The 25,775-nt window shown below is 38.6% G+C and overlaps 1 protein-coding gene across 4 annotated transcripts; it reads left to right on the top strand.

Annotated features, from left to right (window-relative positions):
• The first annotated feature begins 3,593 nt into the window (after positions 1-3,593).
• Positions 3,594-24,336, top strand: AGR3 (anterior gradient 3, protein disulphide isomerase family member). Of its 4 annotated transcripts, none has more exons than XM_020782173.3 (8): positions 3,594-5,173; positions 11,909-12,044; positions 13,763-13,826; positions 16,791-16,843; positions 19,625-19,701; positions 19,824-19,887; positions 22,046-22,129; positions 23,182-24,336. In XM_020782173.3, the coding sequence occupies exons 2-8, from the start codon at positions 11,942-11,944 to the stop codon at positions 23,229-23,231; spliced, it is 495 nt and encodes a 164-aa protein (XP_020637832.2). In that variant the 5' UTR covers positions 3,594-5,173; positions 11,909-11,941; the 3' UTR covers positions 23,232-24,336. The 4 variants fall into 4 exon arrangements, with proteins under 4 accessions (XP_020637832.2, XP_072859368.1, XP_072859367.1 ...); XM_073003267.2 differs by lacking the exon at positions 3,594-5,173 and adding an exon at positions 8,578-8,694; XM_073003266.2 differs by lacking the exon at positions 3,594-5,173 and adding an exon at positions 8,618-8,747.
• Positions 24,337-25,775: the final 1,439 nt, after the last annotated feature.

The following is a 25,775-nucleotide window of genomic DNA, read 5'->3' as shown; positions in this document are numbered from 1 at the left end:
TTAAATCAATTGTTTACAGAAGGAGGTTGTTAGTTAGTTATTTTGTTTTTTTGTTCTGGTTTGTTTTTTGGGGGGGCTGGGCTTATTTGGGGTTTTTGTTTCGTTTAGTTTTCAGTTGGTTGATTTGGTTTGATTCTGTTCTGTACTGCTTTTGGTTTTCGGTAGTAGTATGTAATGGACACACTGTGAACCTGGAAAGGAATCAATCTCTCTTATTTTGCCTAGCAAAGGAATACTAAAAGGAGCAGAGTGGTGCACATTGGGAAGCATGTGCAGGGCATGCTGGGATATGTAGGCTGAGGAGAATGGCCTATTGCTGGGAGGTGGGCCGGCAGCTCCAGAGTGAGGTAAATAAACAGTCACAGAGAAGGAGGTGGAAAAAATGAGGCAGGAGGGCCCTCCTGAAAACAAATAAATAAGGGGTGTGGGTTTGGTTTTATGTTTGAGTGCTGAGACCATGAGAAAAAAATAGATGAGCCAACAGATTGACTGATAAAAGGTCAGTCTCCATTAAAATACAGTGGTACCTTGCTAGATGATGACCCCGCTATACGATGAAACCGCAGGAGGATGACTTTTTGCGATCGCTATAGCGATTCGCAAAACAGTCATTCCTATGGGAGAATTCTGCTGGTCGTCGATTAGGTCCATGCTTTGCGGACCGTTTATTCGCAAGATGACAATCTTTACAGCTGATCGTCGGGTTCCTAAAATGGCTGCCCTGTGTTTTCCGGACCCATGCTTCACAGGGCAGCCATTTTAACAGCTGATCGGTGCTCAGAAAATGGCTTCCCTATGGGCAATCTTCGCTGGACGATGAGGTAATTTCCCCATTGGAACACATTAAATGGGTTTCAATGCATTCCAATGGGGAAAGGCTTTTCGCATGACGACGATTTCACTTAACAGCGATTTTCCCGGGACAGATTATCATCGTCATGTGGGGCACCACTGTAATATGTTTCCATTAAAGTAATGGGGACTTGAAAATGTGACTTGGAAATATGGATTCAAGTTATGAGTCAAGTCCAAGTCTTTTCCCCCAAAAAAAGCCCAAGTCAAGTTGCTGGCATGACTGAAGTCTGACTTGACAGCAAGTTATGGCTTGCAAGTCCCCATCCCTGCTTTAGACAAAATTCCATCCACTGCTCCCATGTTCTGGGGTGTTAAATAGAAATGGGCATGAATTGAACTATGAAATGAAAAAAAAAACAGTGAACTGGGCTGGTTCATGGTTCCGTTCGTGGTTCAGTTTGTGCATTCTGTTTTACTGAAATGAAATGAAGTGCCAATCTTTTTTTACATCCAGCACTTCATTTTGCTTCAGCAAAACAGATGCTGTGCCCCTTCCCGCTGCCTCTGTCGCCTCCCTACCTGGTCCTGCCACCTCCTCCTCTTCTTTCTCTGCTGCTAGCATTTTCAGGGACAGCGGCCCAGCTTCCCTTGTGGGAGCCAGGCCAACTGTCCTTGTGCCTGTGAATGCCAATCAGCTGAATCCCTAAAGATGGTGGCAACAGAGAAGGAAGAGGGGGAGGTGGCAGGACCATTTAAGGAGGCTGTAGGGACAGTGGGAAAGGTGTGGGGGCATTAGGTTCCCCTCCCCCAAGGCATGAACCAGAGTGCCGCCTAGAGTGGTCGAAATAACTAGATAGGCGGGGTATAAATACAATAAATAAATAAATTAAATAAAAAATGAACCCGTTTGCTATCCATGAACCACCTACTGCCCCAATTCAGCATTTTTCTGGTTCATGCCCATCTCTAGTGTCAAACAACAGCGGTGTGCTGTGCAACACTCATCTGGCAATCGAAGGACAAATAGCTTTATATTCCAAATGTAGTGTGATTTACTGCTGTTTCAAATGAATTTTGGAATTTTAGTATCTTCACTTGTTACATACTTGCATACCAACATGGAAAGGCAGCTAAATAAATAATAGTTGTTTACAAAGCAATTGCTTCTTTTTAATGAAGACATTTCAATTTAGCAATATAACAGTGTAGAAAAAAAGGAAACAATGTTGAAGAGAAAGTATTCTATAGAAGAAATGCTACAGATGCCTAGATGGAACTGGCTACTGATAGGTTTGATTCAAACTCAGTTACACTTGGAGCAGATCAACTGAAAGAAGATCAGTTCTAAATAATTACAGTGATGCCTCGCTAGACGATTACCTCGCAAAACTGTTAATTTGCAAAACGATGGGTTTTTGCGATCGCTATAGCGCTTTGCAAAATAGTTTTCCCTATGGGCAGTTTTCGCTAGACCACTGGTTCTTAACCTTGGGTTACTCAGGAGTTTTGGACTGCAACTCCCAGAAGCCTTCATCACCAGCTGTCCTGACTGGGGTTTCTGGGAGTTGCAGTTCAAAAGCATCCGAGTAACAAAGGTTAAGAACCACTGCGCTAGACGATGTTTCAGTCCGTGCTTTGCAAGATGTTTTTTTGGGGGGGGATGGTTTTTCGCAAGACAATGATTTTGACAGCTGGGTCCGTGCTTCACTAAACAGTTTCCCTATGGGCAATTTTCGCAAGATGATGATTTTTTTCCCCATTGGAACACATTAAATAGATTTCAATGCATTCCAATGGGGAACCGCATTTTGCAAGACAATGCTTTCACAAGACAGTGATTTTCTCAGAACGAATTAACATTGTCTTGTGAGGCACCACTGTACATGTATCTTTGGTCCCCTTGTTGTCAGATGTCATCTGGATCCAGCCCACTGTAAATAAATTTCCCACCAGAAACAATAAAAGGCAGCCATATCTTCAACAGGATCTATTAAAACATATTTTCCTAATCTTTCTTTTATATTGATTTTTTAATATTATATTTACATTATACTTCTGTGCTCTGCAAACTCTTTCCCTAAGAAGTAGTGGAAATGTTTGGTTTAGCAGATGGAAGCTGTTAGTTTCAGGCTAGGAAATAACCCTCAGTTTTAACTGCAGCTGGGCAGGTGTATCCTCCTGGCTAAATCCATAGGTAGAGTAGTTTAATAAAATTAATTTGTTTTCAATAATAGGGATAGATGCTAAAAAAACATCTGTAGCACTTCCCCACATCTTCCAGCACATATGAAAAACATTTTCCATTCTTCTCTAATAGTTTCAAGCCAGACTGGATTCTTTTGCACTGCTTTTCATCACTTGTTCACCTATTGTGTTCGCGCACCCTGTGTATATCCTGCCAAATCTCAATTCCCAACTGGATGCTTTGGTATTTAAGCATCGGTGATCAACAGCCCTGAGAGAAGATCGTTCACAACAATTTCTCTTTCTCGCTTTTGCTGCCGAACACTTTCCAAAGCGCGTACACAAATCTGACTTCCCCACGAGAAACATCTGTGATACATTTCCTGTAATCGTGTGGTTGAAACTAGTTGCCGTATTAATGTGTGCAGATAATCTATGGAACAGAAAGATGGCAATTAACCAGAAGAATCCTTCTGTATGTTGTGCTGCCAAGATAAAGAAGGACAAATTAAGACAAAAAAGGTCAGCTGACAGCAATGGAACAATCTGACATGTTCTGTCCAAGAGGCGGAACTAGTTACTCAAGCTAATTAGACTTGGAGGGCACAGGGGGGAAAAATAAGTCTGTTTATTTAAAGAACGGTAATCTGTTATTTGTCTTGTGTATAACAAAACAGTTCATTTCATTTTGCTGTCCCCACAGAGCTACCACAGACTTCTGAACCGTAAATAAGTCAAATAAATTTAATGATGGGCCTACTAAAACCAGTTAGGCAAACTGGTGCTTTCCACATGTTACTGAACTGCCACTCCAATCAGGCCTAGCCAAAGCAGTCTGAGGTGAAGGCCGATTCAGAGCTTGGTGCAGGTTACAGCTGCCAGAGGTGCTGGTGCCGGTTGGGGAATGCTGGGAAGTCTAAATCCAAAAGAAATGTTTCCAAACTCTGCCTATAAAGCAGTAGAAGTATAACTGTTTTCTGCTCTGTGCTCTATCTTAAGGCATTGCTGAAGCACCAAGAGGCAAGCTCAGAGATTGATTTACCGTTATAATCACCACAGATGTCCCTCACAGACAGAACAGTTCTGCTGACATGAGACGCTCTGTGGTCAGATGAATGAGATTTTGTCTACTGGTGTCCACTCTGACCTCTGGATCCTCAGTGAAAACTCCAAGCAGATGATAAAAGCACAGAACTGGACACATGCAAGTCCTTATACTTGTTCAAGTTGCTGGCCATGCACGGAAAGACTGTGATGGGATGGCTGAATGCCTATCATCTCCGCCCCTACCCTACACTGAACATGTGGGGCCAAGCAGTACAATCAGGCTCTTGACATCTACTAATTCCCAGGATGCACTGTGTAAGGTGTAAGGTAAAGATAAAGGTTCCCCTTGACAATTTTTGTCCAGTCGTGTTTGACTCTAGGGGGCAGTGCTCATCCCCGTTTCCAAGCCATAGAACCAGCATTTGAAGACAATCTTCCATGGTCACATGGCCAGTGCTAGGTGAGACATATATAATTGCAGATCGATTAAATATTGTGGAGTTCAGTTTAACAGTGGCTTTCTTCCTGTATTAGCTTTCACCATTAGGAAGAAGCTTTGATTGCAGAGCTAACAAAACAAGACTTGGTTATTCAAGTCTAAGGTATGAAAAGGCACTCATGTAACATTTCCGTCAATACTCTGCCCTTCCTGTTTCAGTCTCCTTCGAAGGTCAGCATACTATAAAAGTTCTTGTTAAATTTCCAGACATCAACAATTAATTTAAGCATCCCCTCCTGGGCTGTGGCTTTTCCTACTTGTGAGACATCAAAGATAATTTTAAAAGATCTTCAAAACATGAAAGCCATTTTTTTAAAAGTATTTTTTTAAAGTATCTTGTTACTAAGTACCCAGCGTGGTGCAGCAGATAGAGTGATGACTAGGGCCCTGGAGACCAGGGTTTGAATCTCCACTTGGACATGGAAATATATCACTTACCTTGACAGCCCTTTAGGGTCGCTATGAGTCGGTTCCAACTTGACAGCACATAACTAATTAGCTGTCTTGTTATTGTATTGTTCCTGTTTCCACTGAAGTTATCTGAAACCATGGCCTTCCTTGTGTTAAGCACGCAAAAATGCCCTGGAGGCTGTGGGAAAGAGAGCCAGCCATCGGACAGGTTCCCAGGTCACAATCTTCCTTCCTCAGGTAAGATGTTCCATTAATTCTGTTTAAATTGGAACGGTTATTTACACATGTGCATTTGAACATACAAATTAGAGCATGTAATTTGTGCAAATCAGCATCCTCTCTTGTTTTCTCTTTTTGTGAATGATATATGTCCGTTTTGGGGGCCATCTTGCCTGTTCTGTTCTGTTCCTTCCTTCCATATCTACAACTTTTCTGGGTGGATTTCAGCTTCTGTTATTTAAACATGCACTGGGAATAACGAAAAACACAATTTAAGAAAGCTGTGGCAGTAAAAAAGAAATCTTCCAAAAGGTTCCTATGTCAACTGCCACAAAATAGTCTGCTCTGTTTCAGGAAAGCATTCCTGCTTCTGAAGTGATTTCTTGAATGCAGGAAAATAAAGTCACTTTTCATTTCTTGTGGCAGTCAGAGACAATTTCATGACAAGCAGTCAGTGAGTTCTTAGCACAAGCAAATTTCCGGGCTCTTGACCTTAAAATATGTTTAAGACCTTAAAACAATAGCACCTATTGTTCCACTCTGGAGATTACTACACATTAATAACATATATCCTTACCCCTAAAAATCTACATTCTAACATTTTAATCATTTTCCACTTTTATGAGTGTTTACTTCATATGTAGTTATGTTAATGCCACTTTTCCTGCTATATGAGCTTCTCTGGAGAAAGCTTGGCAAATCAAAATTAAGTAAAGGAAGGAATAAATACTGTCGTTGCCACAAAGCTAAATACAAAAGTGAAAATCTTTGTGCTTTTTTAATTCCAGAAGATGGCGCTCCTAGCATAAATAAGGACTTCTCCCATGTTTTGTGCAGACAGTAGCTATTAATATGGCTTGAAGTAAGCCTTTATTGAGCTGGAAAAGGGGTTCTGGAACTTGGTCAGTCTCAGCACCATCTTAGAATTGCAGAGCTAGGAGGGCCCCAATCGATCATTGAGTCCAGCCCTTGTCAAGGAATCAAACTCCCAACCTTTGGCTCTGCAGCCAGATACCTAAACCACTGAGCTATCCAGTAGCATTCTCATTGTGTATCTCAGCCTCCCACTAGCATCCATATAAACACATCTTAGATTGCAAGACCTCATTTTTTTCCCCTGTGCACATGGACATTTGTTTAGTTTTTTTATTTGTCACAAGAGGCATATATTCAAAAACTCTAAGCGTTTTTTCAAATATAAGCATATCTGAATGCTTTATTCTATTGAATGCAGTGTGCTTCGGCACATTGGTCAAGCATAGCACAGTTTTGGCTGAATGTCATTTTTGAAATGTTTGCTTTGCAAGCTTTGAGTATGTACTGGTTTTCAAAGCAAGGCACACTTCATTCTGTTGTGAGCCTTGAGAGGCACACAGTAGAGATGCCCATGAATAAATATGCAACTAATCTGTAGGACTGCCCCCAGCTGGAAGGTCCTGTCACACAGCGGTCTTCAAGATATTTATCTTAAACGGTTTTATGCTGTGACAGAAGGAATTCCATTGGGAGTGACAATGGCAACATAATTATCAGAGGACTGATAGCATAGTTCTCTGAAGCTGTTAATGTGTAGCCATGAAGAACTTTTCTCCCACTAAAATGCATTGAAGGCAGAGAGGGGAAAGCCCCCCCCCATTCCTCCTGAGGCTGAGTTTACAAATGAAACAAACTGTTTATTTGTTGCTAATTAGCAGAGTGAAGAAAAGGAGGAGGAGGAAAATTTAGTCAATGATTATATACGGTGACCCTTTTCATGGTATTCGGAACCGGTTTACCACCCTCTTCTTCGGGGGGGGGGGCATGCTGGGGATTGTACAGCTGGCCCAAGGCTACAAAGGCACAATGCAGAGTCATGTTCCAAGCTGTAGCTTTGCTACAACCACCCCTTAAGGTCCTGAAGTTAAATCTAGTGAATTGCTTAAAGGTACTTATAAACCTTCCCCTGCCCCCTTCATGATCATCCCCTGACTTCCCAGGAATTCAGCTCCTAAAGTGGCAACAAACAAAGGAGGCCAGGGCAATGGCCCGCCATTTTAAACTGAACAAAGGAGGGGATAAAAGTACGGGAGGATGGGATGGCTGGTTCTTCTGAAGAATGGAACCATGTTTTATTCTTGGTGGAGATCAAAGGCTGATTAGAGTTGTAGTCCAACATCTCGTAGATGTCCTCCTTGGTCCCAAAATAAGGAATAAAACAGCCATTCCGGGAGAGGAGGATGCCTTCTACTGTTGGACATGCACTATGGTCCTAACTAGAGCCGTGCACTATCTTCAGACAAATATGGCAATATGCATTTCTGCTGTGGACATTGGGCAGAGCAAAGGGACTTTGTTTGTCCATGAGTGGTTCACACCTCCATGGATCCTTCTAGTTAATTGACTAATGAATTAACCTGTTGCCCAGCACTCAAATCACTAAACACCACACATTTCACACAAAAAAATTTATTCATTTAATTATATTTGTACATCACTCTGGTATTCATATAGATGATAGATCATTAACAATATAGAGGCTGAAAATCAGCAAGCCCCTATCCACAAGAAGATTGCATCTGCTTGCAGAGAGAGGGAGAGGTTGCCATTTCTCTTTCTATCTGCAGCACATTCCCCTGCCTTCAGTCCTGTGCTGCTTTTCAGCTTTTAGCACAAAGCCTGACCTGCTGTCTGGGGGATTCTAGGAGTTCTAGTTCATGAAGTAACTATTCCTAGCTCTGTTTCAGGAGCCATTTTTGTAGGACCCAAGAGATTGCTTTAAGAAGGCATCCAGAAAAGCCCCATTGCATATTGTACAGGATTAAAAGTCTGATCCCGATTGGCTTCTCCACCAAACAGGTGCTAAGGATGGTGCAGGTGTGTAATGAAGGGTACTAACTGCATACTGAAGCCAAGACAACAAAGCCAGGGGGACTGCATTAGAAAACATATTCAAACAACTGATGTCTCCCTCATCTTTCCTTGGTACAATTATGAAAGTTTAGATGATTCTTCTTCTTCTTCTAACTTCTGGGTAAAACCTTTTTTTAAAAAAAAGAAAAGAAAAGTTGGATGTCTTAATTACATTCTTCTGCACAAAGTAACTCTTGTACCTTTCTCTTAGTTTCCTGCCTAATCTCAGAGCACCCGTGAACTTGCCCATTCATTGGAAACAATAGCACCTATAGTTCCTACTTTCACTGCGGGTTTCTCATTTCGCTGAACTTGCGCCAGACCTTAATCATTTGGGAGGAAAAGTCACAGATGCACAACAGAAACACTGCTTTTCCTCGGTTCCAATATGATGACACCCGATATGAGCAAAGATGGGATGAGAAATCTGAGTATTCAATATGCCCAGATGAGGGCTCACAGGAGTGAGGTGGGAGTGAGGGAGAAGACTGGGCCGGGCCTTGCTATCTGTTTTCCCAGTGAATAGCTTCTTGTTAGGTCTGCTGAAGTGCTTGAGCAGGGCAGGTGTCCTCAGATCTATAAATCACACCCACTTTAAGACATTTACTTCCTTGACAAGAAACTTTCACCAGCACAACTGATCGGCCCCGGTGAGCAAAATCCAAAGTCTTAATCTCCTTTATAGCAAATTGCCTGAATGTCGGTAAGCAAATGCAACTGACACACAGTCGTTTATCAGTTGCCTGTCAAATATTTGCAAAAGTTTATTACATTTTACAAAGGCAATGAAAAGAGAGCTCATAACAGCATTCCTACTTTGCCAGCTGTGGAGTTGAGTTGATCCAGGAACAGGTCAAAGTGGATTACAACTTCTGTAAAGGTATATGAATTAGAAATAGTTTTACTGAAACAAAGGAAACCATAGCATAATGCAAGAATACAGATTTGTGAATACTGATTTGTTTGCCTTTGAAATATTGCTGAATTGAGCATCACATCAACTGTGGTGTTTTCAAGCGGAGCATCCTTTGTCCCAGCAAATCTAAGATGGTTTCTCAGAAATGTTCTGTCACTTTCTTTACTAGGTGCCTGAGATTACTAACTTTTGTGTCTATTAGATTCCAATAGCTATAACATTGATTGCTTATAGATAATGGTTCAAGGCTGGACACAGACTTCCATGCAACTATAGCAGCCCAAATGAAATCAACAGGAGTTAAGTTAATCACTACTAACGTAAGTCCCACAGAATTCAGTGGGTGTACTTAAAAACAGTTAATTGGGCATCCAACATGTAGTCTACTAGGAAGCAAACTCATTCTGTTTGTAAGAAAGATTTCCTGGGGGAGAAAAAATAGAAGAGAAGGCAAATAAATCTGATTTTGAGGCTGATGCATTGAGTTACCTGGGAAAAGGCATGGATGAATCTAATTGAAACCAATATAACTTGCTGTGATGGATTGTGTCTGTGTGTGCACACTGTCATATATGATTGCATGTATACTATCTATGTGTGTATGAATGATTGCACTAGTGCAGTAATCAGTACAGTAATGACAGTTTTCCAGAATGTTCCAATGACTATTATTTTTTTTGCTTTCATTGTTGAGAGAATGAATGATTAACATGTATTCCATATTTGTGTAAAAGCAGGAAGTCGTGCAATACACTTTTCCAGATAGAGACAATTTTTTTAACAACCCTGACTTCCTAGGACCTTCTTTAAAAAAATATCTGAGGGAATTTATCAATGAAAAAAAAAAACCACAGAATGAAGATGCATGTTTATAATGTGATTACACAGCATGCTCCAGTTTGTCCAGCTGCTGTGTAAATTAATAGTGAAGATCAGTCATTCACTGACATTTGTGTTTGTTTGTTTTTTTAACCCTGTGTAGGCATGTGTAGGCATTTTGGTCAGAAGATAGGGATTTAGCTGAATGAAAAGAAAAACAAATTATTTAATTTCCCCCCCAAGAAGGTCAGCCGAGGGTGCTTCCACACATATGCCTCTTAAGAGTACAAAAAACAAAAATAAATGTAAAGCTATTTAGCCTTTGTCTCCTGAAAAAATATAGATAATAAGATAAAAGATAGAAGTGGTGGTCAAGAGGTTACAAAATAAAGACTGCTTTTGCCTGGCCATCTTATTTATTTATTTATTTATTTATTTATTTATTTATTTATTTATTTATTTATTACATTTATATGCCGCCCATTTAGACATAGTCTACTCTGGGCGGCTCACAACTTAGAAGATAAAAACAATTTAAAATATACAGTTTTACATTAAAACTGTTTTACAGTTTTACATTAAAACTTATGAAAACAGAACACTACCTTCAGCCATTCTAGAGGAAAGATACTCACGTATCCTTTACAATCAAGGTCTTTCCCAATCTGGGATGGTGGAAATCATGAAATATGTCCTGTAATACACATTTTATAAAGATTCACACAATTTTTTTCCTCGATTTTAAAACATTATCCAGGTAGACCTGATAAATTTTACATCTCTTTTCTCCTCTCTGATTTCTCAAGTGAAATCACAGCAAAGGATGCAAAATTCTGTGCAGTGTCTTGTATAATAAGCAATAATTAGATTAGAAACTTCCGCAATTTGAACTGCGGTTTGAATTTCAATCTGCTTTGTATTGCTTGTACATACTGTATGATTTGTTATTGTGCTGTAGTTTTGTATATTTAACATGGTTGACCCACAATCATAATAACAATAAAGCTAATGATTGTACAATTAAATTCTTGTCTGAAAATAATCCTAATTTGCTTATTTTAATTTATTGCTGCTCACATGGCTGTCTATGCTGATTAGAGGTGCAAAGAATTTAATTAAACATCCAAATATCATCAGAAACTTAATGACATATCTGTTGTATATTCAATTAATGCAAGATATAGGAAATTCTTTATAAAGTTTTTTTTTTGCTATTTATTAAAGTGTCCCATTGAAAATTAGATCATTTCCCAATAGAATGCAATTTGACAATATTAGATGGCTAAAAGTTTTTTCTTCGTCTCAAATAATTCTTACCGGGATTTTTATTGACAACTTTCTTAGGTGATTTGCTAAGCTTCTGTTTCCATTAGTTCCAGCAGCTATAGCTCATTACTAGATTATTCTAAAATAATTATTCTAATAACTGAAATATCTTTTATACAGAGACTTACAAGGGACACTTAAGTAGTCACTTTTAAAAAACAGTTGCACACTGAACAATTGTAACCACTCAACATAGAAGCCACTGGTAATGGTGCGGCAAAAAAATATTGTAAATAAATAAATAGTATTTTGAAATGCAGTTTTTCCTAACACAGTTCCCCTATTGCCCTTTTGAAATGCTGCCATAATGTTTAAAAATCAAACAAAAACTTAGAGGAATTCAATATGTGGTTTCCACACCTTTAGGAATCTGCAAAATTGGGATACATGTAAACAAAATATGGAAATAGCCATACATATCCATGATAAGGGGTAACCATCACCATTTTCATAATTGGATGATAGCTTAGGATCAACCAGAATGTCATAAAATTTTGAAGGCTTTAGAGTTCTTTGAAGTGTCTTAGAAGGCTGGTTGATACAAAAAAAAAAAAAAGGAAACCAAACACCCCAAAATTGCATTAGATTTTTCAACTTTTCTGTTTCTTCTCCCTTCTCTTACTTTACTGAGCTGTAGGATTTGCTGTGTTGTTTTAATGTGTAGGTTCAGCTTCAACAATTTGGGAAAACGGAAATTCGTATCTTTAATAACGGAATGATGCATTTGTTCTTCCTGTAGTTAGTATAAACAACTTCTTGGGAAGTCACCAGATTTATAGGTTGTTTCTATTCTCCATTATCAGGGTGCAGGCGGGAGCAGAAAGGAAGGAAGGAAGATGCATTCAGCATTGGGGTTATCTTTCATGCTAATTGCAGTTACTTCGAATTTTGCAATGGCAATCAAAAAGGAAAAAAGAGCTCCACAGACACTTTCAAGAGGTACAATTCTCTTTGTTCTTCAGAATTTTGTATATGAAAATCTAAAAAAAATTATAGATTTCAGGAAATGTTTTGGATTGGGTGGGTGATTATTTATTTACTTATTTATTTATTTACTGATTAATTTTCATCCGGATTGTGTACATCTCTCTGTGTGTGCATGTACATTCCCTAATATAAGATGATCCTTTGTTGCAGTCTGCGTAATATACAAAAATTAAAGAACAGGTTCTGTATACCAAAAGAAAAAGCATTTCTATAGAAAAGAGATTCCTATATCTTATTAAATGTCTTTATCAGGGCATCACACTTCATGTTAGATGGGGTACAGAAGGAAACCTGACAAAACCTACTCAGGCTAATAAAGGGGCTTGACAGGGCTGTATATTAGCCCCCATATTATTTAACCTGTATTTAAATGATCTGCTTGGGTGGTGTCTTGGAACAGACTTCAATCCTCCTAGATCGGCAAATGCCCCCTACTGCTTTATGCAGATGACGCAGTTCTTCGTCACTATCAAAAATAGGTCTTAAACAGCTGATTCGTACATTTATGACCTATTGTAAGAACCACCGATTGGTTGTAAATTTTGTTAAAACCAAAATTATGGTTTTCGTTCAATCTGTAACACCAAGAAATTGGACAATTAATGGTACTTAACAGTACTTGCATTGGTACTTACTTAATGGTACTTACAACCCTAAAATATAATTTATCCCAAAGTGCTAGGTATTTGGAGAATCTGGTTATCCCAAAATATAAGCATGTCTCTCAAGAGACCAATTTTACTGTCTCAGATTTGCAATTTTAGATGGGCAATATTCTGGCACCCCATATGATAAAAGATTGTCTCCTTGTAAGGATAGAGAAATTGAAACTTTGAAGCATGTACTTTTTGACTGTAATTTTTACAGAAATGTACATATCAAATTCCTGAAGCCCATAATGAATGTCTTCCCAGGTAGGACTCTGATTTGGCATACAAAATATTTATTAAGCGTCACAAACAAGATAACCACTGAATCAGTGGCCAAATTCCTTCTCTCTTCCCAAAGAATATGAAAGACAATCTTAACCTCTACCTCAGTGGTCCCCAACCTTGCACCTCCAGATGTTCTTGGACTTCAATTCCCAGAAATCCTGGCCAGCAGAGGTGGTGGCGAAGGCTTCTGGGAGCTGTAGTCCAACAACATCTGGAGGCCCATGGTTGGGGACCACTGCTCTACCTAACCCTGTTGGGTAACCTATTTTATTAACTTATACTGTTTTAGCTATCTTGAAATGTTTTAATTGCTTCCATTTATTTTAAATATTACATGTATGTATCCTAATGAGTTGGAGACTGCAAATAAAGATTGATTGATTGATTGATTGATTGATTGATTGATTGAGTGAGTGAGTGAGTGAGTGAGTGAGTGAGTGAGTGAGTGAGTGAGTGAGTGAGTGAGTGAGTGAGTGAGTGATTTACAGATTATTATTTTGTTAGTATAGATTCAATTCAATATGAAGAAAAATCAGCATTTGTAAAATATTCTTTTCCCATAAGTGGCTGAAAGATTCTGGAAGGCATCCTCCAAAAAAGAAAACCTTTTGAAGTTACCAAGACAGACAGACAGACAGACTAGATAGATAGATAGACAGACAGACAGACAGACAGACAGACAGACAGATAGATAGATAGATAGATGTGCAATAATTCAATTTGTTGCTTTTCTAGGTTGGGGAGATGAAATAACTTGGGTTCAAACTTACGAAGAAGGACTCTACCAAGCAAAACAAAGGTAACAAAGGCAACGAACCTGCCCTGGGGCGGGGGGGGGGGATATTTTATCTACCACAGTTGCATATCAAGCTGACAATATAGATAACTCTACCTGGAAATGTCCTCCTCTACCTAATACTAAAACAAACCAAGCCAGCGTAGTCTGTCTGGGACTTGATTTGCATGTTTACTGAACTAGTTGTGTAGAACAACCTGATTAGATGATCACTCCAATATATGTATGGTTTGGTACTTCCCCACCACCACCACCAATATGCAAGGCATCTCATGAAAATCTGTGGATCTCTATGGCAACATTTATTCCCCTTGTCAGTTTCAGGAGGTACAAAATGAGTATTTCCAATGAGGAGTGTGATTAGAATGTGTTATTAGAAACACATTTCTTTTCTACAAGCAATGGCTTGGTGACAAATCAAGGAGGCCCAATGTTCTCTCAGTAGAGTCCTTAAATATTTTTTTAAAACAAACCATTCTGAATTTGACATGGGAGCCAAGAACACAAAGCTTCTTTTTAAAAAAAATCATGAGAGAAGAAGCAGTAAGCTAGGTATCTCCTATGGGTGTTGTGATGTCTCCCCCAAACATTTCTGGCCCTCAACATAATGTCACTGCAGCAAAAGTGTTTGACATGTGGTACGAACATTGGATGCAAATAACCTGAAGAGGGATCACAGGAAGGGAGTTGGGTCACTCAGGTATGACTTCCCCTCAGATCTTCTGCAGATTTATGTTCAGATTGCTACTATGGTGTCACATATTAAATACCTTTGATGCAGTGATGCCGTGTTAATAAAGGCTTAAAAATGTTCTCCTGGGGGAAGCTCCTCTCAATAATGGCTAAGCAGACCTCCATATATAGAAGCCAGCTTTAGGACATCTCATCTCAAGTTCATAGAAGTTAATTATATGAATAATGTGCTATAAATGCCAAGAATAAAATGCAATTAAAACCATCAATCAATGCAACAAGCACATTGTAATACAATATCTTCATACCGTAGTAGAAACATCAGTACTGTACCAATAATTTTAAAAAAACATTGTAAAAGATAATGTTAGGCTTTGCTAACAGTGATTCATGTAAGCTTATCCAAGCTTTGTCACTTAAGTAACAGCATCCTTCTAAAAGGGAAAGTGATTTCAGGTGGAATTTCCAGTGTATTTCAAAACAAATTGTTTATATATGGTATAAAGGGAAAACACATTACAGTGGTGCCTCGCTTAACAACAATAATCCGTTCCAGGAAAATCGCTGTTAAGTGAAAATGTTGTAAAGCGAAATTAAAAATCCCATTGAAACGCAAAGAAAACCGTTCAATGTGTTCCAATGGGCTGAAAACTCACAGTCCAGCAAAGATCCTCCATACGGCAGCCATTTTCGTTGCCTATATAACGAGGAATTTGTCCCTAAGCACAGCGGGGAGCCAGTTTAAGCACCCGGTGGCCATTCTGAAACCCAACAATCAGCTGTTTTGATCATCGTAAAGTGAAAATCGGTTCCCGAAGCAGGGAACCGATCATCGCTAAGTGAAATTCCCCCATTTAGACCATCGTTTTACGGTCGCAATTATGATCTCAAAAACATTGTTATAAAGCAGATTCTTTGTAATGCGGGTTAATCGTTAAGCGGGGCACGACTGTACTTGTTTGCTATCTTTAGACATTGCTTTAAGTTATGCGTTTTTTTTTGTATTTTATTCACTAATTGATGTACATTTCTTTGTGTGCCATCAAAAGGAGCTAAGAAAGTATTGTTAGATCTAGTTTGCAGTACTGTATTATTGTTCCACATCAGGAGTGCAGACTGGTTCTCCAGCCCTATCCAAATCAGGCTAGCAACATGTTGCCAATCAAATACTGTATTTCAAAGAACGAAGACAAAAAATATGGGATTTTCTGAAGTTACCTTTTTTGGTTGCAGGATTAGCTTGTCTAATATCATTCTGCCATATTCTAAATGTTTTTAAAGAAACTATTGATTGAAATAAATTAGAAATACATACATTAATCTATCTCTTGCTAAACAGAAAATACTATAAAGTACAGTGTCCAATGTAATTATCAATTCCTAGACTAAGCTGTTTTTTTTAAAAAAAGGACTTTAAAATCTCTCCAAAGTTTCAAAACACAAGGTGTTCATCATTGAAACTGTGGGTTCTGGTTTTCATACTGGAGAAAAGGTAACCATATCTTGATAAATGTGTCTGTTCATTCCAAGCCTTTACAAACTCTCGGTTTGTAAATCAATTTCTCAGTTTGAAATGCAAGGATTGTCCAAATTTTCCCAATACTGGTTAGACTCCAGTCTGGCCATGGCTATCAGTAGTGCAATCAGATCCTTGCAGAGTGCTAAGGAATTAACCCCAGCAAATACTGATAAAAGACCCCACTTTTTTGGAGATTTTGCTCTGTGGTGTTATTTATGATTTCTAAGTCCAAAATCTGGAGGCTTCTAGACATTCAAACCACATATGATAGAGAGATATTCTATTCCCACACTCCCTGAACACTTTGGAGAATTTGACAGTTATATTTGTTGCAAATGGATTGGGGTTAGCTGTCACCCATGAGTCATCTTATATACAGTATTTCCCTACATACGAGTAGTTGCTGGATTTGCTTTAAAAAGGGGAATTGCCAGATTTTGTCCCATTGGCCTGTTGTTATCTCAGTACTGAATTCAGCTTTCCATGTCAATCTCACGTCCGATGTTTCAGGATAACTTTTACGTCAGCCATGCATAGATATTTAAAACTTGGCTCCAGGTAATCACATCTATTCTCTGAGTTTTCTCCTCTATTCCTTTAAATAATTGTGGTTATCTTTTCTGTATAGTTTGTAAACACGTCTTTGTTCATTGCTGTCAGATTTTGCTCATTATTCTGTTGTGGTGCTTATCTCACTTGACACAGATGTCTTATCTGCATTTAATCTAACACATCTTTTTCTGTCTTTGAAAAAGTAATAAGCCACTCATGGTTATTCACCATTTGGAAGACTGCCAGTACTGCCAAGGTAAAACAAACTAGTTTGATTTCTACAATATAGCAGTACACATTAATAATAATTATATTAAAAACTGGATTGTACTAATTGACACTGAGATTCCAAATCATCGTTCAGGTATTCCTTTGTGAAAGCGGGAGATATTAAAATGGTTTCAGTTCACTGATATATGAAATGCTTCTAAGAGTTTTTCTGAGAGACTCTCACTTCGGAATACATCAGATATTGTCCATTAAAGCCAGACTGCAAAATTGGCTCTACTATTAAGCAGAGGGAACACCAAATTATTATTTGTTTATTTTTGCTGGGATCCAGTTAGGTGTTTGTGCTAACAGAAAAAGCTCATTAGGGCTAAAAAGCGGTGATTTTCCTCACAACAGAACCTCTGCATATCTTCCTCTCCCTCTACATCCTTCCACAACCCTTCAAACTTTCATTCCAAAATGTATTTGGGTACCCTGAGGCTTGATTTGGTTGGGTAAGAAGAGATACCATAGACTGCTCTGTGTTAGGAAGTAAAATGTCTTAGGCTGACCCTGCTTAATAACCTGGAACATCATCCTCACCACTGAGGATACATATTCAGATAACCACTAACCATGTGGTGGCTGGTTCACAGGATATTGCATATTATTCCAAAATAGGTGTGTTAAGGGATCGTCTGTAGATTCCAGCCACAGTCACTATGCTGCCATTATGCTTGCGCTGGCCCATTTTCAGTAGCAGTGCAAGGATGGTGCCCGGCACAAGTTTCGTCATTCAAGAGGTTGCACAGCCACTTGCTCAACACTTTGTACAACGTCTTGCTTAATGGTGTAATCCTATGCAATTGTGCTAGTGGTGGTTTTCACTCTGCTAGTATTGAACTAGATGTATGCATCTATAAATACAGTGCTGAAAAATACGGGGTCCGCTTGTGATTGGGTGGGCATTGACCTATTAAAGGCAAACATTATTTATGTGGTTAAAGGCTTCATACAGGATAATAACGCACAGCTCCTACACAGTTAGTAGTCATTAGAATCTATCTGGAACAACCTACCTGAAATTAAGAAGCATGGCTTTAGGTTAGAAGGTGTGACAATGGAATTAACCTAAGCCTTCCTACTTTGAGTATCAAAAATGAAAAACAGTTAATGGACTGCAACCCTAGACATGCATAACTGATAGTAAATCCTATTGGTTATACAGTACCAGGGTTTGTTTCTAAGTATAAAATATGTAGGACTGCACCATTACAGCACACTCCTGTGTGTATCTACTCAGAAATTAATCCTATTGAATTCAGTGGAACTTACTCCAAAGAAGTGAGTATAGGGTTACTGCCTCAGAATGAGAGAATTCTTAAAGAAGAAAAGTTTTTGTAGTACGAGTAATATTTCCTGTATTCTGCAAAATCTAATGTAACACAAGGCAGGTTCTACTTAATAGCATGAATTTGCTACCAAGCAACTGAAGGAATGTATTTCATATTGTTCTGTTCTTATAGTCTTGTAACCTGAGAGACAGATGAGTGTGGTTGCCTAGCATCAGTCTCTAAAGAATTTGCTAAGAATAATGTCCTTTTGTTGGGTTTACTTCAGTGCCCACAAAACAGCTGTAATGAAGAGAACTTTCACTTCATTTGTGCGAAGTCTATCTTAAGTTGAGGTAACTCCTAAACATTATAACCTCAGCCAGCAAATGCAGCGACTATGATAGCCATTGCAGCTACAATATATAAAAAAGTAACTTTCCTTGTCTCTGTTTCTCAGTTTGACTCTCTGTGCTGCATAGCTACTTAAGTGCCTAGCAGTTTGCTGTGCAGTGCAGATTGTTCTTCCTTGAATCATCATCTAGCAAACTGGACCATGCCCTGAATTTTTACTTATGAGTTAGCAATGCAACAAGCAATGTCAAATAAAGAGTCAGGACTACCAAAAATGACAGTGTTAGCCAACTGGTAGGTGGATTGGCATGCACAAATGTCAGTGCAGGTATTCTCTTGCAGAGATGTCTCTCTAGATTAAGGCCATTGGATCACCATTTTTGGGTTGGATTCCATGTCATATACTTAGGGAAGACCTATCTGGAATCAAGTAAAGTAGTAATCTTCAGCCTATTTGAATTCAATTAGTATACTGTTACTATGGGTAAGAGTGGATCTAACCCACTGAAATCAATAGAAGATATTATGTTCATAGGGTCAGAGCTAGGATTTGAAAAATCACAACTTCTGGGCTAAATCAGCCTAATGCATCGTACTTTTTATGATATCTGTATTGAAGTGGATTGGCCAGATTTGGTTCTAAGCCAAAGCAAAGCAAGTTTTCAGACTGACTCAGATCCAGAGCGCCAATCAAATTAGGTGGGGAACAAATCACCTCAGCCTCTTTTTTTAAAACTTTAAAAATGCTTAGAATTCAAACTCCTGAAGCAAGTTACCTACTTTTCGGCAGGTTTACTCCCCTCTTTGGATTCTACCATGTCTCCAGATTTCATGTGCATTTTTAAAAAAGTTATACACATTATGAATTTCTTGTCTGTTGAGTTTAGAAATTCACAAACTGTTTCAGATCCAGGGCATGGATTGCTCTAGACCAAATCAAAACACATTCTGAAACCCTGACTTTTGCACAGCCCTGATCAGAAAGTGGTGAAACATTGATTGATTGATTGATTGATTGATTGATTGATTGATTGATTGATTGATTGATTGATTGATTGATTGAAGCAACAGACTGTGTTATTCTGCCTCCTTTTTTCTTCTTTTTTGCATTTGAAATGATGGTCTTCCTTTGTTTTCTGTAGCCCTAAAGAAGGTTTTTGCAGAAAATCAAGAAATACAAGAGATGTGTCAGAATAATTTCATCATGCTCAATCTCATGGTATGCACAATCATATCTATATGTATATTGAACCTATTATAGGTAGCAGGGAATCATATTTTTAATATACTGATGCCTAATTAAGTGTTATTTATTAAGATCATTTCAACTTTTCCTGCCAGCATGAAACAACGGACAAAAACCTTTCACCTGATGGACAATATGTGCCTCGAATCATGTTTGTAGGTATGTCTCAAATAATATGAGTCCCTAACATACATATGTGTCTAAGTGAAACAAAACTGTTGGCAATAGTCAATCACATGTTTCTTTAGTAGAAACTATAGGGTGATATTATCGAGGGAGTGGTGAGGTGTGGCCTGTGGCCTTTGCTGGTTTTATATTATTTCACTTTCTGGGCCTGTTTCAAATGGAGAAGGCCTCTAATAAACAAATAGATAACCAGCAGGGATGTTAGTGAATTCCTGCCCACTACTTACCAGAAAGAAGTACTGGAGCCAGGAGATGACTCAGTCAGCTCTGTAGAATCATATTGTTGCTCTTTGAACACAAACCCCAGAGAAGGTATCAGCTTCCATAAATAATGTTGGATTACAACTTCCATCAATCCTTTACTTCAACACCATTTGGATGAGAGCAGTGGCTCAACATTTAGAGGACACATGTTCTACATTCCTAACCATAGAAATCCCCTTCCATACCAAATGGTAATGACACTTGAAACCTCTTGACCCTTTCTGGTTATGGCTGATAGCAAGTGTTATCCATTGCTAGCCTGAAGGGATGTGCAGGAACAACTAGTAGTTTCTCTACAAACACTTTGTTGGCCACTGATTAGTTTTCACTCTTTCATATCTTCACGTCAATTGTGAATTGGATTCCCAGTATGGTATAGTGAATAGAGTGATGAACTAGGATTCTGGAGAACCCACAAAGCCATGGAAACTCACTGGTGTGTATGTGGAACTGGTAAAACCACTCTTTAAATATCTCACTTACCTTGAAAACCCTATTAGGATAGCTATAAGTCAGTTCCAACTTACTGATACAAAACACACACACACACAATGTGGAATTGATGTAGTGTTTTGCTCATTCACTTATTATTCAAACTCACTCATAAAAATATGTGAAGCAGAAATTTGTGAGGGCATTTAACCATAGTAAACACATAATTAGTGTTTGTTTAACATTGCAGCAGGATTTCTTTATAAATAGCCTTCTTTTCGGTGACTGGAATTTCTGGTGTAGACTCTGCATTTTCATTGTATGCTAATTGGTACTGTGCACAGCACTGTAATGCTTTAGCCATGCCATAGCTGTTATGGAGACCTCAGTATACTCCAGAGTTTATAAATAACTAGCTATAAATAATTGAGTTATTTAGAACTAGTTACTTGTAATGAAGTCCTTTTTGTAATAAGGCATAACTAATTTACATTATGGTCATAATCCGGAATGTGCATTGTCTTCAGACCAATGTGTAAATATTGGGGTACCCATGATGTGAAGTAAAAAAGCCAGGAGACATTAACAGGGTAGAGAGCCTCCCCCAATTCCTTAGATAACTTCACACCTTTTCTGATATAATTGTAACTGTTATTTACTTGTACAGTTAGAACAATGGCCTCACTAAATGCCAGAGGAAGAACCCTATGGTGCTCAAGGGTTGGCTAGTGCAACTGCCCTGGTGCTTTGTTCTGGAGACTGAGGTATGAATGCAAGGCCCAGGGTTTCTAGAATTCAGTTGTGTGTGTGTGTGTGTGTGGTTTTTTTAAAAAAGAAAGTAACTGAAAGTATCTAATTTAGTTAATTTTGAGAAACAAGGAAGTTAACATTAATTTTTTATGTTTTAATTAATTTACAAGATTATCACTCCTATGGTAGCCACCTACTTTGGGGGCCATTAGAATTGTAAAAGCAATAGTTTAAAGCAACAGTCTGGTCAACTCAAGATTGAAAAACTCCTCTTTCTTTAGTGTTGCCTAGACAACATCTCCGCTGGTGATTGCTCATGTGACAAGCCTTCAGTCCCTTTCAGACACTGGATCAACTCATGTCAAATGCTAAGCCACAGTTTAGTGCTTTAAGAATATTTTCACATACTTATTTCCTCACCTCATATGCCACTTCATTAGTAACATCTTGTTCTTCAGAAATGCAACTTATTCTCTCATAGCCAAAGCAACAAACTATGGTTTGCTATTCCCAACAAACCAGAGTAACAACATTGAGATCAAACCTTAGATGGAGCCACATTATAATGAATTTTATTTAGGTACAGAGTATCATCCCCCAGAGATCTAGCTCCCAGACTTAACTGAAATGAGACTATGATGCTGCTACATTGGGAATTATTGTTATATTTTGTTTGCTTTTCCAGATCCTTCTCTCACAGTAAGGGCCGATATTACTGGAAGATACTCTAACCGACTCTACACTTACGAGCCGCAGGACCTGCCAGTGTGTACGTCTCTTCTTTCCATAATGCATTGCAATTATTCTGCCTATATTAAAGGTTCCCACACCTTATATACTCTCTAGGCCTGCCTGCCAGAGTGTATAAGTCAGAGCAGGGCAGCTCTATCAGGCAGTATATTGTTGGCATCTTGAACAGGGAGAAAATGTTTAGTTACTAATGTATTATTGTTTTCTCACAGACGGGGAGAGAGAAGTAATTGCGGTATTATTTTCCTTAAGTGCCAAAATAATTGTGGATTTTTCTTAAGATGTATTCACTTTGACCTGCAGAATAAGTTTGCCTTATATGTTCCACCTCAGGAAGCCAAAGGTATTGGAGCCAGTTGCATGCCTGATTTCAGCTAGCCAACTCACTTCTTTCTCACCTAATGGGACATGATGTTATGCTCCACTTTCTGTTTCAGGCATTCCAATGCTGGTCTGTGTGGTTGACAGGGATATACAGGGTCATGTAGTTATGTTTTTTTCCCCTTAAGAGCACTTCTTTCAGAGTTCAATAATAAAAAATAGCCCTCAACCAATCCATATATGAAAGCAGCAACCACCACGATCTACAGCCTACTTGATCTTGGGTTGCAATCCTGTGGTTGAGATCCAGTAGTAAGTCACAACTAAAGTAGGCTCGTTAAATCAATGGAATTTATGGAGGAGCTGGCTCACCAAATCCACACTGATTCTGCTCCAATTCAGTCTTTATCTGCAATCCTTCTGTGCTTAGCTTGCAGATTTTTATGATCCTTGGGGTAAAATGTACATTTTCCAATTTTCAGTATGATCCACCAATACTTTAATTGATTAAAACACAGAGAATAAAAGAAACTAGTTTTCTATGGCCGAAATCCAATCATAAGTTGCAACTTGAGTAATTAATTGAATCCATGAAGAATGTGTAATCAGTTCCTCCATAGGTTCTGTTGATTCAAAGAGGCTACTCTAGTAGCCACTTACTACTGGATTTCAGCCATTTTATTTTATATGTTTTTGTACAATTGTGACACAACCTCATCAAATCTCACTTTATTCCTTGTCTTCTTTTAGTGATAGAGAACATGAAGAAAGCATTACGTCTCATACAGACTGAACTGTAAATGTGGAACCATTTTCCATCAAGAAAGCAGCATGAACCAAGAGGAGGGCCATCTCCCATGGGTGTTCAACCCAGTCAGTTCTCTTCTTTGGAAATGCTTTCTTTACCTGCTGTTCTCTCAGTTAAGGCCTAACGTGCCTCTTCCAATAAAGGCTATAGTGGCTACAATATGAACCTCAGCTAGTGAAAAGGAACATCTAGTGTGTGACTTGCTCCTTCCTTGCAACATCAAATTGCAGGGGCCATCACCAGGAGGACCCATCCCCATGATCTGAGAATTCACCAGAAGCTATGGACACAGGAACAGTGTTTTTCTTGAGGGGCAAACTAAATGTCAAGGGGAAGGTGTATTTCCTGTAAATAACCCTTTCCCCTTCCCATAATGACTTAATAATCAGACTTGCAAATTAAGCCTCTATTTAACCTTCTTATGACCAACTGCAAAATGAAGCAAGTTAAATGCATGATCCATGAGTTAAGAAAATAACCAGCTGTCTTTTACTTCTAGAGAAACCATGTTTTCTAAAAAAAAATGCTGAATGTGTTATCTAGTTTGACCCATAATGTTCCATGTCAGTATGCTACAACTCTACAGGGAGCACAGATATGAATCAGTTCATACCAAATTATGTGATACTACTGCAAAGTGCAATTTACATGGCTGCTAGGAAGCTTCTTGTATTCCTAGATGCATCTGCCATGTGCTCATTACTTAGCTTACAGGCTGTGTATTATTTGTGTTTTCAATACAGGTTTTGTAGATGTCCAAATAAAACAGGAGGGCCACTCAGGAGGGCTGTTGAAGACATATATGTTGATGACAGTAATTTCAGCACTAAAACAGCTTCTGTGCAAGACTATTAAGCATGCCACCAACAGTATCCAAGAAAAATGATCCATTTCTGACATTGTAAGGACAGGCACATGTTTTCAGAAGGAAGCCCCATGGAGTCCAGAGCAGGCTTGACTCTCTAGTAAGTGGCTTAAGAGTGCACCTGTAGTTATTTCAGAAATAGCGAGTGGCATTCCCTGCACAGTTACTCCCACACATACATTTTGCATTGTATGTGATCTTTCTAAAATAATAAAAGTCCTTCAGAGTTCAGTTGAATTTGTTGCTTTTATAAGCTATCCCTTTTGTTTCCAGTTACTGTTCAAAGCATTCTGAATGACGTCTGTAAATGCAAGACTTTGGGTAGCATTAAAAACCTCGGATCTTGAGCATTGCCAAAATTCCTTTCTGCAGGAAACTTTTTGAAGTATGCCTTTATTTCTGTTGCAGTTGCAGCACTATTAGGAATTATCTCCCCTTTAAGATTAGAGAGGATCTTAGTAGCAGATATATCTGATGCCATCAGAAGACATCTCTGTCTACCCAAGCATATTCCTAAGTGGTCTTCTAATTGTTACACTAATCCATTACCCATGGTTTTTAACGAATTGTATTTAATGCACTTTATTATTTTTGTTTGTGTAGTAGACAGAATGATAGACTAGGACTCTGGAGACCAGTGTTCAAATCCCCACTCAGCCATGGAATCTCACTGGGGCAGTGGAACTTGTAAAACTGCTCTTTAAATATCTCACCTTGAAAGCCCTTTTAGGGTCATTATATATCAGTTCTGACTTGACAGCACACATTATTTTAGTCCTTTTAGCTACTGGTTTAGTAGTTTTAGTTCTACTGTAACCGCAGAAGCCTCTGTGCTGTAAGGTCTGTAGATCTTTAGCTGTAAGATCGAATCCACATGAGGGAGTGAGCGCCCGTCGCTTGTCCCAGCTCCCGTCAACCTAGCGGTTCGAAAGCATGCAAATGCGAGTAGATTAATAGGGACCACCTCGGTGGGAAGGTAACAGCGTTCTGTGTCTAAGTCTCATTGGCCATGTGACCAAGGAAGATTGTCTTCGGACGAACGCTGGCTCTATGGCTTGGAAATGGGGATGAGCACTGCCCCCTAGAGTCGAACACGACTGGACAAAAATGGTCAAGGGGAACCTTTACCTTTACCTAAACCACTTTGGGATCATTACTATTTTTACAAAAGCAAAGCAATTTTGGAACATATTTACATTATTTAAGTAAGCATCAGCAGTAATTAAATTAAGTTAATATAATCAAAGGGATATGTTAATTATGACTTAAACCTCATTGATTTCAAGGAAGTGCTAAGGTTGATTCCTTAGTCCTTATTCCTATTTCCCAGTTCTTATTTGCATGAAACTTTGAAGGACATCTCAGTTGTTCACAGGGATCAGTAGTAACAATTAGAAATTATTTAGCCAATGTTTTTAGGGTTTATATTTACAAAAAAGTAAATAAAACATTTTCAGAAAAGACAAGACTATATATGTAACTAACAACTGAATAAACATAACTGCTGATATAGAGCAGTAAAATTTATTTCTCAAGAAATCTGCAGCAATTTAAATTGAGCAATTGCAATCCCATAAACATGTTTCTTGGAAGTAATCCTCAGTGAAAATGATACCTTGGTACATAGAGAGAGTGCAGAATGTTAAATGAATAAGTGCAAACCTAGTAGCC

The sequence above is a fragment of the Pogona vitticeps genome, chromosome 6, assembly GCF_051106095.1.
Source record: "Pogona vitticeps strain Pit_001003342236 chromosome 6, PviZW2.1, whole genome shotgun sequence".
NCBI lineage: Eukaryota > Metazoa > Chordata > Lepidosauria > Squamata > Agamidae > Pogona > Pogona vitticeps.
Note: the sequence above shows the minus strand (reverse complement) of the source record. Positions and strands in the feature narration are given on the sequence as shown.

Excerpts from the sequence above, each read along its gene's own strand:
- AGR3 (XM_073003266.2), top strand. Across the intron at positions 16,844-19,624 it reads AGACTGCCAGTACTGCCAAG|CCCTAAAGAAGGTTTTTGCA; the intron begins GTAAAACAAACT and ends TGTTTTCTGTAG. Across the intron at positions 19,702-19,823 it reads TCATCATGCTCAATCTCATG|CATGAAACAACGGACAAAAA; the intron begins GTATGCACAATC and ends TTTTCCTGCCAG.